The 20,055-nt window shown below is 40.5% G+C and overlaps 2 protein-coding genes across 2 annotated transcripts; both read right to left on the bottom strand.

Annotated features, from left to right (window-relative positions):
• Positions 1-342: 342 nt before the first annotated feature.
• ZNF620 (zinc finger protein 620) lies at positions 343-11,906 on the bottom strand. The gene is made up of 2 exons (XM_007945762.1): positions 11,877-11,906; positions 343-888 (listed from the first exon to the last, which is right to left on the bottom strand). Exons 1-2 carry the CDS (start codon positions 11,904-11,906, stop codon positions 343-345), a joined length of 576 nt encoding a protein of 191 aa, XP_007943953.1.
• Positions 11,907-12,064: 158 nt separating this feature from the next.
• LOC103201137 (zinc finger protein 619) lies at positions 12,065-13,424 on the bottom strand. The gene is given in 4 exon segments (XM_042781638.1): positions 12,065-12,434; positions 12,436-12,633; positions 12,696-12,865; positions 13,287-13,424. Coding segments are annotated over 4 exon segments (876 nt in total).
• Positions 13,425-20,055: the final 6,631 nt, after the last annotated feature.

Below are 20,055 nucleotides of genomic sequence, written 5' to 3'. Positions count from 1 at the left end.
AGTGATTTATGTATAAGTTGTTGAATGAGAACCTAATTTGCTTTGTAAACTTTCTACTAAACCACAATAAAACATTCCAACAACAACAAAAAGAGTTCATGTGAGGGACACAGACAATCTGAGGAAAGTTTCATAATGGACGTGGAGAGTCTGAACTAAACATACTATCAGGACAGAGAGAGAAGCAGGCATTCCAGCTATGCAGAACTGTGGGCACAGAGGCTTAAGGGTGAAAATGAGCACAGTTCAGGAGGCACAGAGGCACAGTGATGACACTGACACAAAAAAGCATGAAATGGTGAGAAAAAGAGGAGGGCACAGAGGCCTTCACAGTGGACAGCCCTACTCTTGGGCAGGAGTCTTCTGGATGTGTAGTTTCTGGTGCAGAATGAATCTTCCACACCAGCTGAAGGTTTTCCCACACACCTTACATTTATAAGGTTTCTCACTAGTGTGAAATCGCTCATGCTGAATGAGAGTGATTTTCTGATTGAATGCCTTCCCACACTCCTTACATTTACAGGACTTTTCCCCAGTGTGGATTCTCTGATGTTGAGTCAAGGCTGTGTTAGAGCGTAAATGTTTCCCACATTCCTTACATTCATAGGGCTTCTCCCCAGTATGCATTTGCTGATGAACAATAAAGCTTGACCTACAACTGAAAGTCTTCCAACATTCATTACATTCATAGAATTTCTCCCCAGTATGGAATCTGTGGTGCTGAAGGAACACAGAGCTGCTACTGCTACTGAAGGCCTTGCCACACTCCTTACATTCATAGGGCTTTTCCCCAGTGTGGATTCTCTGATGCTGGATCAATGCTGTGTCTGAACTTAAACCTCTTCCACATTCTTTACCCTTAAATGGCTTCTTTCCAGTGTGAATTACCTGATGCCAAATAGTGCCTAAGGCACTTGATTGCTAACCAGAAGGCTGGCGGTTCAAACCCACCAGCCACTCCTCGGAAGGAAGGTTGGGCATTCCTACTTCTGTAGTGATACTGCCTCGGAAACCCAAGGAGGGGTCGCTATGAGTCGGGGCCGACTCGATGGCAAACAACAACAACAACAACATAAAATAAACAATAACACCCGTGAGGAATGAGCTCCTTAGAACAATCAGCCATACAGAACCAAACAGCAACATCTGCCCAAAAGCAAAGATGAGAAAGAAAGGAAGGTCAGGGAACTGGAGGGATGGGGTCAGGGAAGGCAGGGCAGAAATGAGGAGAGTTACTGACACATTGTGGAGTTAGCAACCAATTTCATGGAACAATTTGTGTATGAATTGTTGATCGGGAAACTAGTTTCACCTAAAACACAACAAAGTGTTCACAAAAAGAAAACATGACCTGTAATAAGGAAAATAATTAATCAAAATGAAGTCAAAACTAACAAAGAGATTAGAATTGGCAAAGAAGGACATTAAAATAATTGTTGTAAATGTATATATTCAAAGGTTAAATAGGAATATGAAAGACAAAGAAAAAAAAACGAATATAATTCTAGATATGGAAAATACAATGTCTGAGATAAATAATATACTTCATGAGATTAATGGCAAATTAGATAGACATTCCAGAAGAAAAGATTAGTGAACTTGAACAGCAATATAACATGGGATTTATATGTATGCAGATAGATATAAAATACATGACAATAGCATAAAGGCTATGAAAGGAAAAACAGAAGTATATTGTGATAGAGTTTCATATTAAAGTAGTAGTATTATTTAAAGCTACACTGTGATAAGTTAGAGATATATATTATAAATCCTAAAGCAATTTCTAAAATAAAAATGTAATAAATAAGCAAAGAAAGGACAAAAAAATGGAATCATAAAAAATACTCCATAGAGCCAAAAGAAGGTGGAAAAGAGGGGAAAAGAATAACAAAGAAAGATGGAACAAATACAGAGGGGGAAAAAAAATGATAGATTCAAATATAACCATATATGGTTACACATAAATGGTAAATAGTCTAAATATCCCAAATAAAATACAAACATTATCAGATTAGATTTTTTTAAAAAAAAGCAAAAAATATGTTCTCTTTAAGAAATGTACATTAAATAGAAAGATAGGCATAGGTTAAATGTAAAAAACATTGTACATGCTAACACTAGTCAAAAGAAAGCTGGACTGGATGTATTAAGACAATGTAGATTTCAGAGCAAAGAATATTAACAGGGATAAAGAAGGTAATTTCATAACTATAAATGGATTGATTATCACAAAGACGCAATGATTCTAATTATACACCTTTTAATAGATCTTCAAGATACATGAAGAAAAACCTGATAAAACTGAGAGGAGAAACAGACAAATCCATAATTTTATCTGGCAATTTCAGTACCCCTTCTCAATAACTAAGGAGCTCTGATGGCATAGTGCCTAAGGCATTGGACTGCTAACCAGAAGGCTAGCAGTTCAAACCCACTAGCCACTCCATGAAAGGAAGACTGGGAAATCTACTTCTGTAAAGATTTACCATCTTGGAAACCCAAAGTGGGTTGCTATTAGTCGGAATTGACTCGATGGCAGTGAGTTTGGTTGTTGTTTGTTGTTGTTTTCTCAATAACTGATACAACAAGTAAAGAGAAAATCAGCAAGGATATAGCAGACCTGGACAATACTACGAATATACTTGACCTAGTAGGCATCTATAGAACATTCCATCTGTCATGGATTGAACTGTGTCTCCAAAAAATATGTTTCAACTTGGCTAGGCCATGATTTCCAGTATTGTGTGGTTTTCCTCCATTTTCTGATCTGATGTAACTGTGCTATGTGTTGTAAATCCCAATCTCTGCCTGTGGTTAATGAGGCAGTAATAGGATTTGTTTGTTATGATAAAAAAGCAGAATTAAGGTGGGATGCAACATCCCTACTCAGGTCACAGCCCTGATCAGATGTAAAGGCAGTTTCTCTGGAGCATGGCCTACATCACCATTTATCTTACAGGAGAGAGAAGGGAGCCTCAATACCACCAAGAGAAAAGAGCTGGGAGCAGAGGCCATCCTTTAGACCCAAGAACCCTGCACTGAGAGCTGCCTAGACCCAAGGGAAGATTGATGCAAAGACACATGGAAATGTCTAGGGAACACTGGGCCCACAAATGTTGAAAGGAGACAAGGACATTCCCCCAGAGCCTACAGTGAAGGAAAGCCTTCCCATAGAACTGGCACCCTAAATTTGAATCTCTAGCCTCCTAAACTGTAAGTGAGTAAGTTTCTGTTTGTTAAAAACAGCCTTTTATGGTATTTCTGGTACAGTGGCACTAGGTAACTAAGATAACACCATCCAATAGCAACAAAATACACATTCTTCTCAAGCCTAAAAGAAACATTTACCAAGATAGACCACAATCTGACTTATAAAGTCTCAAACTTAAAAAGATTCAAATCATACAAAGTGTGTTTGACTACAATGGAATTAAACTAGAAATAGCAGAAAGATCCTTGGAATATTCCCAAAAATCTGGAAACTAACACATTTCTGACTAACAAATGGATCAAAGAAGAAATCAAAAAGAACATCAAGTATTTTGAACTGAATGAAAATTAAAACACAGTACATCAGAATATGTGGGATGCTACTAAAGCAGTACTTTGGGGAGAATTTAAAGCACTAAACATCTATATTGGAAAAGAATGGTCTCAAGTCAATGACCACAGAAACTAGAAAAAGAGCAGCAAATTAAACCCAAAGTAAACAGAAGAAAGGAAATAAAGATCAAAGTGGATCTAAAACAGTAGGGAAAAAAATTTGATTCTTTCAGAGATCAATAAAATAGATAAAACGTCTTGCCAGATTGCTCAGGAAAATATATATATATATACTAGTATATAAATTACTAGTATTAATAATGTAAAAAATGATATCCCTGCAGGTAATAAGAGGATAATAAAGAAATATTGTGAACAATTTTATGTCAGTAATTTCTACAACTTAAATGAAATGGACAAACTCCTTGAAAAAACACAAATTACCAAAGCTCACACTCAAGAAATAGATAAGTTGAATAGGCCCATCTCTATCAAAGAAAGTGGATCTGTATTTAAAATCCTTCCAACAAAGGTTACAATATGGATGAAACTTGAACACTTGCTAAGTAAAATAAGTCAGTCACAAAAGAACAAATATTATATGACCTCACCTATATAAAAAGACAAGAACAGGCAGATGTATAGAGGGCAAAGTTTATTAGTGGTCACCAGGGGCAAGAGAAAAGGGAAAAAGGAGTTATTGCTGTGGAGCACAGAGTTTCAGTTTACAGTGATAGAAAAATTGCATTGATTAAAGGTAGGGTTGCACAGTCGATTAATTGCTGTCAAGTTCTGTCTGTAAAACTGAATTGGCAAAAGTGTCATAGATAGAGTTACAACCAAAAAAAACCCAAACTCACTGCCGTTGAGTCAATTAGAGCAGCTGCTAGGGCTGCTTATGTACAACCAAACAATTAATGGGTTTTGGTTTCTTGATTTGGAGATTTAGGCTCATGGTTTCATAGGATATCTCAGTTTATTGTTCTAATAGCACATATAGTGCTTCTATTCTGTCTCCTAGTTTGTTTCCTAATACCTGGGGTTGTAAAAGCTTATAAGTGGCCATCCAAGGAAAAACTGGTCTCTGTTCACTTGGAGGAACAAAGGGAAAAAGAGAGTCAGGAACAGGAGGAGGAAGAAGAATGTGTGCCTAATCGCCTCTGTGAACAACTGCCTCCTTTACCGTGAGAGCAGAACTGCATGGTGACTGGCTACCACTACTTTATGTTTTAATCAATAAGTCTATAAAGAATCCTGATCCAAAGGGGGAAAAAGTAGAACAGAACTTCAGATAATCATAGAACCAAGACTTTCTGGAGCCATGGATGAATGCCTGAAATTCTTGCCCTGAGATAATCTTTAAACCTTAAACCAAAATATCCCCTGAAATCTTAAAATCAAATGGTAACTTAGCTTAATACCCAAAGAATGTCTACCTTGAGCATTATGCTCTTTTAAAACCTATCTATATGGGATCTGATTGACAACAGCAATTCGAAAGATTAGATTGTAACCTCAGAGGATAGTGAATTTATGCTAATGAGGGAGGAATAATGCAGAAAAGGAGTGAGAATGGTTGCACAACTTAGAATGTAATCAATGTCACTGAATTGCACCTGTTGAAATTACTGAATTCGTGTCTGTTCTGCTGTGTATATTCTCAACACAACAAAAAATAAAATTATTAAAAAAAAAACTTCCAATAAAGAAATCTCCATGCTAGATGGTTTTACTAGTGAATTCTACCAAACATTTAAGAAAGAATACAATTAATTCTACATAAACTTTTCCAAAATATTGAAGAGGAAGGAATTTTTCCCAACTCAATGATGGTTCTAGCCAGTACATTCAGTCACCAACAAGAAATAAAAGGAATCTAAACAAGGAGTGTCTATAAGACAAAAACATTATAAGAAAACTTCAGATCAATAAGAACATAGATATGACAGTTCTAGACAAAACTTTGGCAAATCAGTTCCCACATATATTAAATCATCATGACCAAGTGAGTTTTATCCCAAGAATGCAGGGTTGGTTTATCATTTTTTTCAAAAAAATCAATGAAATTCATACTAACAAATTAAGAAAGGAAAATAATGTGACCATCTAAAAAGATGGGGAAAAAGCATTTGACAAAACTCAAACATCCATTCCTGATTTTTAAAACTTTCAGCAAACTAGTAATAAAAGAGCATTCCTGAACTTGATAAAGGGCATCTACAGAAAAACAAAAAAACCTAATATAAACATCATACTTCATAGCAAAAGAGTGATGTTTTTACCCTAAGATCAAGAAAGATAGCCACTTCCACCACGTTTATTCAACATTGAAATGATGGTTCTAGCCAGTACATTCAGTCACCAACAAGAAATAAAAGGAATCTAAACAAGGAGTGTGGGGGTGGGCAGGCAGGACCCAACCCCTAGAGCCAAGAAAGGGAGGGGGAGAGTGCCAGAGACCACAAAAGCCACAGGATCCAGGTAAGGGATGGGAGGCAGGCAGGACCCAGCCACCAGAGCCAGGAAAGGGAGGAGGAGGGTGTTGGGGGCCACAAAGTGGCAGGATCCAGGTAGAAATTAGATAAGGGGAGGGTGCAGAGGTTTCCAACAGCTAAGGGAGACAAACTTGTCTGTCAGTTTGTCATAGCAATGAGGCTTGCATGTTGCTGTGAGGCTGTGCTACTGGTGTTTTAAGCACCAGCAGGGTTGCACATAGTGCATAGGCTTCAATGCAACTTGCAGACTGAGACAGACCAGGAGGAAGGAAGAAGCCATCCACTTCTCAAAAAAGTGGCCAGGGAAAACCTTATGAATAGCAGAGAAACACTGTCTGATACATTACTGGGCACTTTATGAATAGCGCAGAAACATTGTCTGACACAGTGCAGGAAGACCAGCCCCTTAGGTCAGAAGGCACTCAAAATAGGACTAGGAAAGAGCTGCCTCATCAGAGTAGAACCAACCTTAATGAAATGGATAAAGTAAATCTTTCAGGACTTCCATGTGCTGACATGGCACAATTCAAATTGAGAAGAACGGCTGCAAACATCCATTAATAATTGGAACATGGAATGTATGAAGTATGAATCTAGGAAAATTGGAACTTGTCAAAAATGAAATGAAACGCATAAAGGTTGATATCCTAGGCATTAGTGAGCTGAAATGGACTGGTTTTGGCCATTTTGAATCAGATAACCATATGACAATGCAGGGAATGACAATTTGAAGAGGAATGGTGTGGCATTCATCATCACAAAGGATGTTTCAAGATCTGAAGTACAGTGCTGTCGGTGATAGGATAATACACATACACCTACAAGGAAGAACTGTTAATACTACAATTATTCAAATTTATGCACCAACTACCAAAGGCAAAGATGAGGAAATTGAAGATTTTTATCAACTTCTGTAGTCTGAAATTGACCAAATGTGCAATCAAGATGTGTTAATTATCACTGGTGACTGGAATGCAAAAGTTGGAAACAAAGAAGAATCACTGGTAGTTGGAAATTTTGCCCTTGATGACAGAGATAACACTGGAGATTGCATGATAGAATTTTGCAAGACCAACGACTTATTCATTTCAGATACCTTTTTTCAACAACACAAATGGCAGCTATACACGTGGACTTCACCAGATGGAGTACACAGGAATCAGATTGACTAATTTTGTGGCATAAGGTGATAGAAAAGCTCAATATCTTCAGCCAAAACAAGGCCAGGACCTGATTGTGGAACAGACTGTCAACTGCTTCTATGCAAGTTCAACTTGAAGTTGAAGACAATTAAAAGAAGTCCATGAGAGCCAAAATATGACCTTGAATATATCCCTCCTGAATTTAGAGACCATCTAAAGAATAAATTTGATGCATTGAACACCAATGACCAAAAACCCAAAGAATTGTGGGATGACATCAAGAACATCATCCATGAAAAAAGCAAGAGGTCATTAAAAATACAAGAAAGAAAGAAAAGACCAAAATGGATGTCAGAAGAGACTCTGAAACTTGCTCTTGAGCAAAGAATAGCTAGAGCAAATGGAAGAAATGGCAAGACAAAAGAGCTGAACAGATTTCAAAGGGCAGCTCGAACAGATGAAGCCAATTACTATAATGAAATGTGCAAAGACCCGGAGTTAGAAAACCAAAAGGAAAGAACACTGTTGGAATTTCTCAAACTGAAAGAACTGAGAAAAAACTTTTAAGCCTCAAGTTGCAATACTGAAAGATTCTATGAGCAAAATATTGACTGATGCAAGAAGCATCAAAAGAAAATGGGAGGAATACAAAGTCACTGTACCAAAAAGAAGTGGTTGATCTTCATCCATTTCAGGAGGTGGCATATGTTCAAGAACCAATGATATTGAAGGAAGACGTGGAAGCTGCACTGAAAGAGTTGGGGAAAAACAAGGCTCCAGGAATTGACGGAATACCCATTGAGATGTTTCAACAAACAGATGACCCACTGGAGGCACTCACTCAAGAGTGCCAAGAGATTTGGAAGACAGCTACCTAGCCAGCTGGCTGGGAGAGATCCGTATTTGTACCCATTCCAAAGAAAGGTTATCCCAAAGAATGTGGAAATTATCGAACAATCTCATTAATATTGCATGCAAGTAAAATCTTGCTGAAGATAATTCAAAATGGTTGCAGCAGTATATTGACAGAGAACTTCCAGAAGTCCAAGCCAGATTCAGAAGAGGACATGGAACAAGGGATATCATTGCTGATGTCAGATGGATCTTGGCTCAAAGCAAAGAATACCAGAAAGATGTTTACTTGTGTTTTATTGACTGACAAAGCATTTGATTGTGTGGATCATAACAAATTGTGGATAACATTGAGAAGAATGGGAATTCCAGAACACTTAATTGTACTCATGAGGAACCTGTACATAGACCGGGAGGCTGTCATTCAAATAGACTAAGGGGACACTGCATGGTTTAAAATCAAGAAGGGAGCGTGTCAGGGTTGTATCCTTTCCCCATACTTATTCAATCTGTATGCTGAGCAAATAATCCGAGAAGCTGGACTACATGAAGAAGAACATGGCATCAGGATTGGAGGAGGAATCGTTAACAACTTTCAATATGCTGATGACACAACTTTGCTTGCTGAAAGTGAGGATGACTTGAAGTACTTACTGATGAAGTGTGAAGAATACAGTCTGCAGTATGTATTATGTCTCAATATAAAGAAAACAAAAATCCTCAGTGTTACGATAAATGGAGTAAAGATTGAAGTTGCAAAGACTTCACTTTGCTTGGTTCTACAATCGATGCCAGTGCAAGCAGCAGTCAGGACATCAGACGACATATAGCACTGGGAAAATTGGCTGCAAAGAACCTCTTTCAAGTGCTGAAGAGCAAAGATGTCTCCTTCAAGACTAAGGTGCACCTAACATAAAGTATGGTAATTTCATGCATGTGAGAGCTGGACAATGAATAAGGAAGACCAAAGAAGAATTGATGTTTTTGAGCTGTGGTGTTGGCGAAGAATGCTGAGAGTACTGTGGACTGCTAAAAGAACCAACAGGTCTGTCCTGGAAGAAGTGCAGCTGGAATGTTCCTTAGAAGCAAGAATGGCCAGACTTTGTCTCACCTACTTTGGTCATGTTGTTAGAAGGGACCATTCCCTGGAGAAGAATGTCATGCTTGGTAAGGTGGAGGGGGTCGAAGAAAGAGGAGAAGGCCCTTAATGAGATGGATTGACACAGTGGCAGCGGCAGTGGTCTCAAGTACAGCAATGATCATGGAGCTGGCGTGGGACTGGGCAGTGTTTGTTCTGCTGTGCATAGGATCACTATAAGTCAGAGACGACTTGACGGCACCATGACAACAAACGGGAGGAAAAAAAAATTTCCTTCAAGTCAGTTGACTCATGGCAGTCCCATATGTGTCAGAGTAAAACTGTGTTCCATCAAGTTTTCAGTGACTGATTTTTCAGAAATAGATCGCTAGGCATACTAGATCACTTCCCAGGAGGAGTCCCTGAGAAGCACAGTTAAGCAATGGATTACTAACTCAGTGGCTAGTGGGTAGGTGCTGAACTGCTAATCCAGAGGTTGGCAATTAAATTGGATTTAAGTCTGGATTACTAATTGAAAGTTTAGCAGTTCAGCCCACCCAGAGGTTTTTTGGCTGCAGAGCCAAATGGTAGACTAAGATTACATTTCCTTTATTGTGCACTGTTGGTTTGTGTGACATTTTTATTGCCTTTCCACTACTTGACTTTATGGTATCTTTAAATTTCCACACTCTCTTTGATATAAGGGCAGTTTCCAGCCCTGCTGCACAGCTATCCTAAGTCGTCACTATTTTCTGACAGTGGAACCATGATGTCCTGGATACAGTATCTCCTCATTCTTCCTTCTGTTGCTGGAGCATACTCTCAAATAATGAAGATGTTTAGTCACATCTGTAGGGACAATTGATAGGATATCTTATTCCTTTATATACTGTCTTGGCCTGGCTTTAAGAACTCAGGCTTTCTTCTAAGGAAATCCCTTTCCTCCCACTCAATCAGCCTGTTTTCTTTCATTTTGCAATAATTTATCCAATATCCATATTCTAAGCCTAAAACCTATTTTTAAAATCAATTCCATTAGTCCTTGAGTGTCTGGCCCTTGGTTCTTACTAAGCATTACAGAAGCAGTCTTTTACATTTTCCTTCTTGACTATAAGATTTGTTGATGTTTTGCTTCCCTTCCCCCCAACCATTGAGTCAGAGATATGACATTCCCTGTATCATACACAAAGAATTATTCTTTGTGGGCCTCTATTCATTGATAAAAGGCCAAAATCTTACTTTGGGATGTATCTCTGGAATCTACTATCATGATCAAGGTTTGTGTTTTTTTATTTATATGATAAACCATCTACCTACCAAGGACTGGCACAAAAAATTCAAAGCATTTAAGAGTCCCATAAGTTTTGCAGTCCTCCTCCTGTTCGTTCTAAATTCACAAAAAACAAGCAACCAAAAAACAAAAAAAGCCATCTGCCACTGACTCAAGTCTGACTCATGGCAAACCCATGTGTGTAGAACAGAACTGCATTCCACAGGGTTTTCATGGCTGTGACCTCTCAGAAGCAGATTTTCAGCCCTTTTTTTCTGAGGTGCCTCTGACTGGGTTTTAATCACCTACTTTTTGGTTAGCAGCCCAGCGGTTAACCATCTCTGCCTCTCAGGGACTCCCAGATTCACTTTCAACTACCCTAGTATCCCAAAAGTGTCTAAATCTTCTACATTCCATGAGAAGAAAGGGCAGGTGTGGACTATTAGTATAAACCTATTGCTGTTGAGTCGATTCTGAGTCATAGTGACCCTGTAAGAACTGAGAACTGTCCCATCGGGTTTTCAAGGCTGTAAATCCGTAAGGAAGCAGACTGCTACACCCTACTTCCACAGAGCAGCTGGTGAGTTTGAACCATCAACCTTGCAGTTAGCTGCCAAATGCTTAGCCACATACCACCAGGGCTCCTATGGACTACTAGTATAGGTCCCTACATATTTGAGTGGGCATTGAAATTAATCATGTGGATGGGAATAAAAAGGAACCCACACAGAAAAAACAAATCTCCCAATCAAGTTTAGAAACATAATTTTACATTGTTGTTTTCAATGCCTACTCACCACATCAGATTCTTTTCACTCATTATTTTCTTGTTCTACTGCATAATTACACAGGACCCTCATAATGGTATTTATCAGAGTAATACAAAATTCCAAGGCTCAGATTCCCCACAGTGGGCCTCGATGGTCTACCAAAAGACCATTACATCATAATGTAATCTCTGAAGGCTTTTTCTGAGTACCTCCTTCTATGGGCTTTGTTGCTTTGGTCATGTTATGAGAAAGGACCAGTCCCTGGAGAGGGATATCATGCTAGTTAAAGCATAGGATCAGGGAAAGGGGGAAGGCCCTTAATGAGATACATTGACACAGTGGCTGTGACTACAGGCTCAAGCATGGCAACAATTCTGAGGATGGTGTAGGACCGAGCATGTTTCATTCTGTTGTACGTAGGGTCACTGTGAGTCAAGACTGACTTGATGGCATATAACAACAACGGGATTTTGCATTTCTCTTATTTCCCTAATTACAATAGTCCATCTCACCATAATGTCATAATCCCCTAAAACCCAAAGTGCTCTGCAAACTCTTCTAATTCCAGTAGCCCCAGAAGGCAGGTGCAAACTAATGGTCAAAACTGGACACTATAAAGAACAAACACTGTCACTTCTTACCCAGGGGATAAAAGAAAATGATCAAACATAGTCCTTAAGTATAATTTAAAAAAATGGAGTTGGGAAAGCAATAATGACTTACACAGGACGCTAGGATTATCAATAAAGACATGATCTGGATAACTCTAGGTACAATGGGAGTTGAGATGCAGGATGAGAGAGCTTATGGGGAGGGAGAGAGAGAGTTCAGGTTACTGGGGGGCTGACTTCCCAGGAGAAGCAAGATTCTGAAAGAAATGTACTATTTGGACAGGTGAAGAAGTGGTCATTTCAGATGAGGGGAACAGCATGAAGAGAGGCATAGAGGTAGGACTTCCACAGCACATGGAGATGATGGGGGAGACTGTGACATAGTGGAAGCAGAGCAGGGGGACAGTGGGGCTCCACTGCTGATGGCTCTGTGACTTGGACAGGTGTCTTCCTAGTATGCAATTTCTGATGTTGAATATAGCTTGCACTCCATTTGAAGGCTTCATAAGGTTTTTCCCCAGTGTGAACTCACTGATGCTGAATCAGGGTGGTTTTCTGATTGAATGCTTTCCCACACTCTTGGCATTCATATGGTTTCTCCCCTATGTGGATTCTCTGATGTACTATAAAGTGTGAGCTACAACTGAAAGTTTTCCAACATTCATTACATATAGAGTTTTTCCCCAGTGTGGACCCTCTGGTGCTGAGGAAATACCCAACTCTGGTGGAAGGCCTTTCTGCACTCTTTACATTCACAAGGTGTCTCCCCAATGTGGATCCTGGGGTGCTCAATCAGGACTGAATCAGGACTGAACTTTTTCCCACATTCCTGACATTCATAGGGCTTCTCCCCAGTGTGAATTCATTCAGGAAGGATGCAATCCCACACTCCTGACATTCATAGGGCTTCTCCCCAGTGCGAATTCACTCGTGAAGAATGCAATCATAGCTATACCTGAACGCCTTCCCACACTCCTTACATTTAAAGGGTTTCTCTTCAGTGTTGATCCTCTGATGCTGAATCAGTTTTGAGTCATAGCTGAAGGTTTTCCCGCAGTCCTTACATTTGTAGGGCTTCTCACCACCATGAAGTTTCTGATGCTGAAGAAGGTGGGAATTTTGACTGAAGGCTTGTCTACATTCCTGACATGAGTAAGATTTTCTGATCTTACTCATGTCAGGATGAGTGGATTTTCTGATGCCGTGACGACTTTGAGTTATATCTAAAGGTTTTCCTGCATTCTTTGCATTGCTAGAGCTTCTTATCAGTGTGAATTCTTTGGTGCTGGTGAAGGTCTGAATATTGGTTGAAATGTCTACCACACTCAATACCTTTATAAAACACCTGTTCTCCAGGAAGGCTCTGCTTTTTAATGAGATTGGGGCTGGCACTCCTGCTTCGTTCCAATTGCCTGGCTATCTCTTCTCTGTAAAAAATAGAAGATTTATGATCCTAAGCTTTCACTTCTCCTTTTTTTGACCTTGTTTTCTTCCCTGTGTCATAGAGGTGCAAGTTCTCTACCCTGTCCTTGAAGTGAGGATGCTGGGGAGCATCCATCAGCAGCCTCTGTAATATCAGTCGAGGGGATACTGAGTCTTCTGAAATGTTCAACTTTGGAGGTGGGTCCTCAATGTCAGGCTTGCTCTTACCACCTCGCATGGTAAAAAGAGAGCACAAGGGTCACTTTAAAAAAAAAAAAAAAAAAGATTTTATTATTTAGAGTAGTTTTTAAATTTACAGAGCCATCCATAACAAATTATGGATAGTATTGAGAAGAATGGGAATTCCAGAACACTTAATTGTTCTCATGAGAAACTTGTACATAGACCAGGAGACTGTTGTTTGAACAGAACAGGGGGACTCTAAACCAAAAAGCATGCTTTAAAATCAAGAAGGGAGTGTATCAGGGCTGTATCCTCTCACCATACTTATGCAATCTGTATGCTGAACAAATAATCAGGTTGGACTATGTGAAGAAGAACGTGGCATCAGGATTGGAGGAACACTCGTGAACAACCTGCAGTATGCTAACAACACAACTTTGCTTGCTGAAAGTGAGGATGACTTGAAACACTTACTGATGAAGATTAAAGTCTACAGTCTGCAGTATGGATTACACTTCAATATAAAGAAAACAAAAATCCTCACAAGGGGACTAATAAGCAGCATCACAATAAATGGAGAAAAGATTGAAATTTTATATTACTTAGTTCTACAATCCACACCAATGGAAGCAGAAGTCAAGTTATCAGACATTGTATACCATTGGGCAAATCTGCTGCAAAGGACCTCTTTCAAGTGCTGAAGAGCAAGGATGTTTCCTTGAAGACTAAGGTGTGCTTGACGCAGGCCATGGTATTTTCAATCACTTCATATGCATGTGAGAGCTGGACAGTGAATAAGCAAGAGTAAAGAAGAATCAATGCTTTTGAGTTGTGGTGTTGGCAAAGAATGCTGGAAGTACCATGGACTACTAAAAGAACTCACGAATGTGTCCTGGAAGAAGTGCAGCCAGAATGCTCCTCGGAAGCAAGAATGGCCAGATTTCGTCTCACCTACTTTGGTTGTGTTGTAAGAAAGGACCATTCCCTGGAGAAGGATATCATGCTTGGTAAAGAGGAGGGACAACGAAAACAGGAAAGGCCCTCAACGAGATGGATTGACACAGTGGCTGCAACAGTGGGCTCAGGTATAGCAAGGATCATAGGGTTGGCACAGGACTGGGCAGTGTTTCATTCTGCTGTACATGAGGTCACTATAAGTCAGACATGACAGCACGTAACAACAATAACAGCAACAACAAGTTTACAGAAAAAGTGTAGAAAGTAGCGTTTTCATATGCCCCCACCCCCACTTCACACTGTTTCTATTATTAACATCCTACATTGTGTGGTACCTTAGTTACAATTGATGAACGAATAGTGATATGTTATTAACTAAAGTCCATAGCTCACATTAGGGTTCACTCTTTGTGTTATACAGTCTTATGGGTTTTGACAAACCTATAATGTCATGTGTCCACCATTACAGTATCATAGTTTTACCACCCTAAAAATGACTTATGTACCACCTATTTATCCCTCCTTTACTCCCAAGTAACTTATTATTTACACTAGAAGAGGAAAGGGATTAAGCAGTATTAGTTTGCCCTGATGACATGTATTTTTGGAGAGAGACATAGCTACCTGATGGTGCCTAAAAGGAAAGTAGAGACATTAGACATGAAAAAGGCAAGCAGTGCCATAAGGAAACAAAAACAGTAGAGATAGCAGAGGCTGTTAATTGAGGCAAATGGAGAAAGAAAAATGGGAAAGTTGCAGGAAGGGGATGTGATGAAAAAAAGTAGAGGGCACCAAAGGTGAGGAGAGAGATCTTTAAACTGGAGAAGGGAGAGCTGGATAAATAGCTCTACTCACTGCCATTGAGGTGATTCCAACTTATACTGATCCCCATTGGGTTTCCAAGGCTGTAAGTCTTTACAGGAATAGATTGTCTCATCTTCCTCCCACGGAGAAGCTGGTGGTGGGTTTGAACCACTAACCTAGTTAGCACCCAAATGCCTTACCCACTGTGCCACCAAACCAAAAACCAAACCCACTGCCATCAAGTCAGCTCTGACTCATAGTGACCCACATTGGTTTTCCAAGGCTATCAGTCTTTACGGAAGTAGATTGCCTCATCTTCCTCCTGTGGAGAAGCTGATGGGTTTAAACTGCTGACCTTCTGGTTGGCAGCCAAATGTCTTACCCACTATGCCATAAGAGCTCCTTAAATAGCTCTGGAACCACATGATATGGGGGGCTGGGAGATGCTGTCTACAACAGTGGATCCCAAGGCCCAAGAACACATGACAGCTGTCAAAATACTTAAAAACACACCATAATATTTTAAAGAGATGATCTCTGTCACAAGCCTGACTGGGAAGAGACTGGAGTTGTGATGAGTTCACAAGAATGTCACTATTTTAAAAACTATGTACTGTAATTTGTGGTGGTTGTCAGCAGCAGTTAAGTCATTCCCGCTTGTGGTCCCCTTATGTGTTGCAGAGTAGAACTGCTCCATAGAGTGACCTTTTGGAAGATCTCAGGCCTGTCCTCCCAGGTACCTCTAATTCAAATTGTCAACATTTTGGATAATAGTTGAACACTTTACTGTTAAACCTATATGATTATTATAGAAATATTACTACTTACAATACAGAAATCATAAAAATTTCTGAAAACATTTAAAAAAAAAAAACCTATGTACTGTAATCTTGGAGAGAGGAGTGCAGCATAGAGACGTGCTTTTGAAAGAAAAAAAGACGTGTCTGGTCAAGCACACTGCCAGGACTAGAGATGGCAATGGGTGGGCTGGGACAGGGCAGGATGGTGGCAGTCTCATGCTCTCATGGGTGTCATAGAAGCCTTTTTTGCCTTCAAGCACTTAATGGGCTCCAAAGGTCTGACGTTAAAGTAGCTTCTTGTTGTTGTTGTTGTTGTAATGTGCCATCGAGTCAGACCCGACTCATAGCGACCGCTCCTTGGGTTTCCAAGGCCGTATCACTACGGAAGTAGATTGCCTTGTTGTTGTTGTTGTTGTTGTTATGTGCCGTCGAGTCAGCCCTGACAAGTAAAATGGCACAGTCCCGATGTTACCAATCCACATGGCAGGCCATTAACTTAAGTCCATTGTAAGTCCCAAGGTTGGCAGAGCATAGCAGGCTGCTGAGCAACGACACAGCTACATGCAGGGTCCAAGCATGCCATAGGCCAGAGACCATTCCCAAGGCTTCTCCTTATATTAGATACATTATATACAGGAAGCACACCACATTCCAAAGGCAGCTACTCAGCTGCTTGTGGTAGATCCCACCATGGAGTTGATTGCCAGTCTCCTCATTGGTGATGACTACCACCAGCTGCCCAGACACTCACCCAGGCCCAGCCAATTTGACACACAAACATAACTACCACAATTCTACCCCTTGTTAACTTGCCATCTGTAAAATTGGGTGGAATCTGTACAGATCTCTCTGGGTGGCTCCAGTCCCCTAGTTCCTCTAACTGGCAAGCTTACCCCCTTGGCCTGGCAGGCCCCGTTCCTCTCCCTTTTGAGCATGGCAGCCCCGCCCCCTCACTCTTGGGCAATGGCTATGGCTCCATCCCACTGGCTCACATGTACGAGCAGCCCCATACTCCAGAACCAAGTTGGTGAAGGCCTAGCTCTTTGAAACCTAGGGGGCTGTGGTGGTTCCGGCCCTAAAGGCCATGGTCCTACCCTTTCAGGCTGAGGCAGCTCTGCTTCCCTTTCCTTGGTCTCTCCGCTTCTGCCAATTAATGCCCAAGGGCAACCCACTCCACCAGAAATCTTCCTGCCCCCCCCCCCCAAAAAAAAACACTCGGCTTTCTTGCTCCATGGGCCGGCCAACCTGCTACTCCATTTTATGCTGGTCTTCTCTACCAGTTAACACTCAAAGGCAACCCACTCTGCCAAGAAGCCATCTACCGAATGGCACCAGCTTTCTCCTTCGTGGGCTGGTAAGGCTGTCGCTGTCTCATGCCGGTTCTCTTGGCTCTCTTCCTGCCGACTCTCATGCCAGTCTCTCGGCTCTGCTCCTGCCGTCATGCCATATGCTGGGGTCTCTCTGCCAGGGTTTCGGGTCAAGGATGCACTCCACTCCTGTTTCTACATTTTAGGTATCTGTCAGAGCAGCACCCCACTCTTGGTACCATATCCTGTTACCTAGTGCCACTCTGACAAGAAATATATTGACATACATAACTACCACAGACCATGACTGACACTTTTGATCATGACCCAGTATACATATACTTACATACAAACATGCACAGAAATGAAACAAACGTTCCAAAACACAATACTTACCTTAATAAGAGTGATACATTCTTTATGCATTTTATACTATTCTACTCTGTTTTATTCAAGTCTAGACAGGCTAGTCTAATTTTTAAATGCTGTTCACAATTCTTTGATGATTTATATCTCAAAGTTTGAGAAACACAGGTCTACACAATCAAGAACAGTGGTCCTCAAAGCGTGATCCTAAGGGCAGCAGCATCTGGGAACATGCTAGAAATGCAAATTCTCAGGTCCCACCTCAAGCCTGCCCAATTAGACTCTGTGGAGGTGGGGCCCAGCAATCTGTTTAACAAGGCTGCTGTGGCAATTCTGATAACCACCAGAGTGAAACACAGTGATACAGAAATGCAAAAAGCAGATTAAGGCTATTCTTTTAATTGCTTAAGGCTACTCTGTCCACTAGCCATATGTGGCTGATTAAATTAAAATTAAATGAAATTTAAATTCAATTCCTCAGTCACACTAGTCATTTTTCAAGCAGTCACTAGCCACGTGTGAATACTGTATTGGATGGTGCACCTATAGTGTAGAAATTTCTATCGGACAGTGCTTGTTTAAATCCCTTAGCAGGCTAACTAGACAACATGCAGCTGTGCCAAAGGGAAGCACTGACAGTTACAAGTAGATGGCTGGGAAAGGTTTTTCACCATGATGACGTGAAGTGCTGGAGTCATACCTAAAGGCATTGCTTAAGACAGAACAAACCAAAAACCAAACACACTGCCATCAAGTTGGACCCAACTCGTAGTGCCCTCTCCTTGGGTTTCTGAGGTGGTGTCACTATGGAAGTAGATTGCCCAACTTTCGGTGAGTTTGAACCGCCAGCCTTCTGGTTAGTAGTCAGATGTCTTAGGCACTATACCACCAGAGCTCCCTCTTAAGACAGAAGTGGGAATGAATTAGAAAAGAGTATTTGGTTTTCTTAAGGATCTCTAGTGGTGTAGTAGTTAAGACATTTAGCTGCTAATCAAAATCAGTTTGAACCCAACAGCCACTTGCAGAAGACAGATGAGGCAGTCTGCTTCCGTAAAGATATACAGCCCTAGAAACCCAATGGGGCTCACTATGAGTCAAAATCAAGTTGATACCAATGACTTTGGTTTTGTTTTTTGACTTGGTTTACATAGGCTTTGGATAGCATAAGGGATTAAGAGAGTATGAAACAAGGGCTGATTGAATAAGAAAGACTGCATATCACATCATTACTTCAAATAATATCTTTGGTCATTCATTTCCAATTTATAAACAAGCTTTCTTCCAAAGGCTAATTTGTAATTCAGTGTTCAGGAACTCATAATGTTCTTAAACAAATTCTGTGTATTCCTAAGTTGACCAAAAGAAGCCGATCTGCACTGAAGAGAGTTTGAAATCCTTTAGCTTTACAAAGAAAAATGACAGGAAGTGAAATGTTTTGACTAGTCTTTTCTAGTTTTGGGCTGAAGCTCAGTAAGTGACATTTCTCTGTATAAAAGTGACCATTTTCATGCTCATAACAGCCAGATAATAGAAGAAAAACTTTTTCCATGTTAAGTTGTTAAAACAAATGAGGAGACAAAAGTTGTATGATAGATATATTTACAATAACAACAACAACAACAACAACAAAAAAAAACGAGTTGCTACTGAGGCTGCTTATATACAACAAAACACCTCATAGGATTTGGTTCCTTGGTTTGGAGTTTCAGAGTTATGGTTTCATGGGACATCCCAGTTAATTGGCCTAACAAAGAGTTTAGTGCTACTGTTCTACCTTCTAGTTCATAGCATGGTGCCTGGGGTCTTAAAAGCTTGCAAATGGCTGCCCAAGACACAATTGGTCTCTATTCAACTGGAGCAACAGAGCAAAGAGTCAGGAACAGGAGGTGGATTATTTGCCTCCTAGGACTGTGGAAAGGAGCTCTGGTAGCGTAGTGCCTAAGACAATTGACTGCTAACCAGAAGGCTGGCGGTTCAAACCCACCAGCCACTCCTTGGAAGGAAAGTTGGGCAATCTACTTCCATAGTGATACTGCCTCGGCAACCCAAGGAGGGGTCGCTATGAGTCGGGTCCGACTCGACAGCACATAATAACAACAGGGCTGTGAAAAGGAGCTTTGGTGGCATAGTGGATAAGGCACTTGACTGCTAACCAGATGGTCAGTGGTTTAAACTCACCAGTCACTCCACAGAAGAAAGACAGGGTGATCTACTTCCCTAAAGATTTACAGCCTTGGAAACCTAATGAGGGTTGCTATAAGTCAGAAAATGATTCGATGGCAGTGAGTTTGGTTGTTTTTTCTTTCTTTTTTTTTTTTTAAGAGATATGGAAGGTGAAGGAAACCCTGACTGTTGCCCTGAGATAATCTCTAAACTTTAACCAAAACTATCCCCTGAAATCATCTTAAAACCAAACCAGAGTTTGACTTACCTAATAAAGAATGGCTGCCTT

This window comes from Orycteropus afer, unplaced genomic scaffold (assembly GCF_000298275.1).
Source record: "Orycteropus afer afer isolate SDZICR_OR568_19922 unplaced genomic scaffold, OryAfe1.0 scaffold00142, whole genome shotgun sequence".
In the NCBI taxonomy this organism is placed as follows: domain Eukaryota; kingdom Metazoa; phylum Chordata; class Mammalia; order Tubulidentata; family Orycteropodidae; genus Orycteropus; species Orycteropus afer.
This window is presented reverse-complemented; position numbering and strand designations above follow the sequence as displayed.

Excerpts from the sequence above, each read along its gene's own strand:
- ZNF620 (XM_007945762.1), bottom strand. The coding sequence starts at position 11,906 with ATGTCTTTATTGATAATCCTAGCGTCCTGT. Across the intron at positions 889-11,876 it reads TGATAATCCTAGCGTCCTGT|GTAATTCACACTGGAAAGAA; the intron begins GTAAGTCATTAT and ends ATTTGGCATCAG.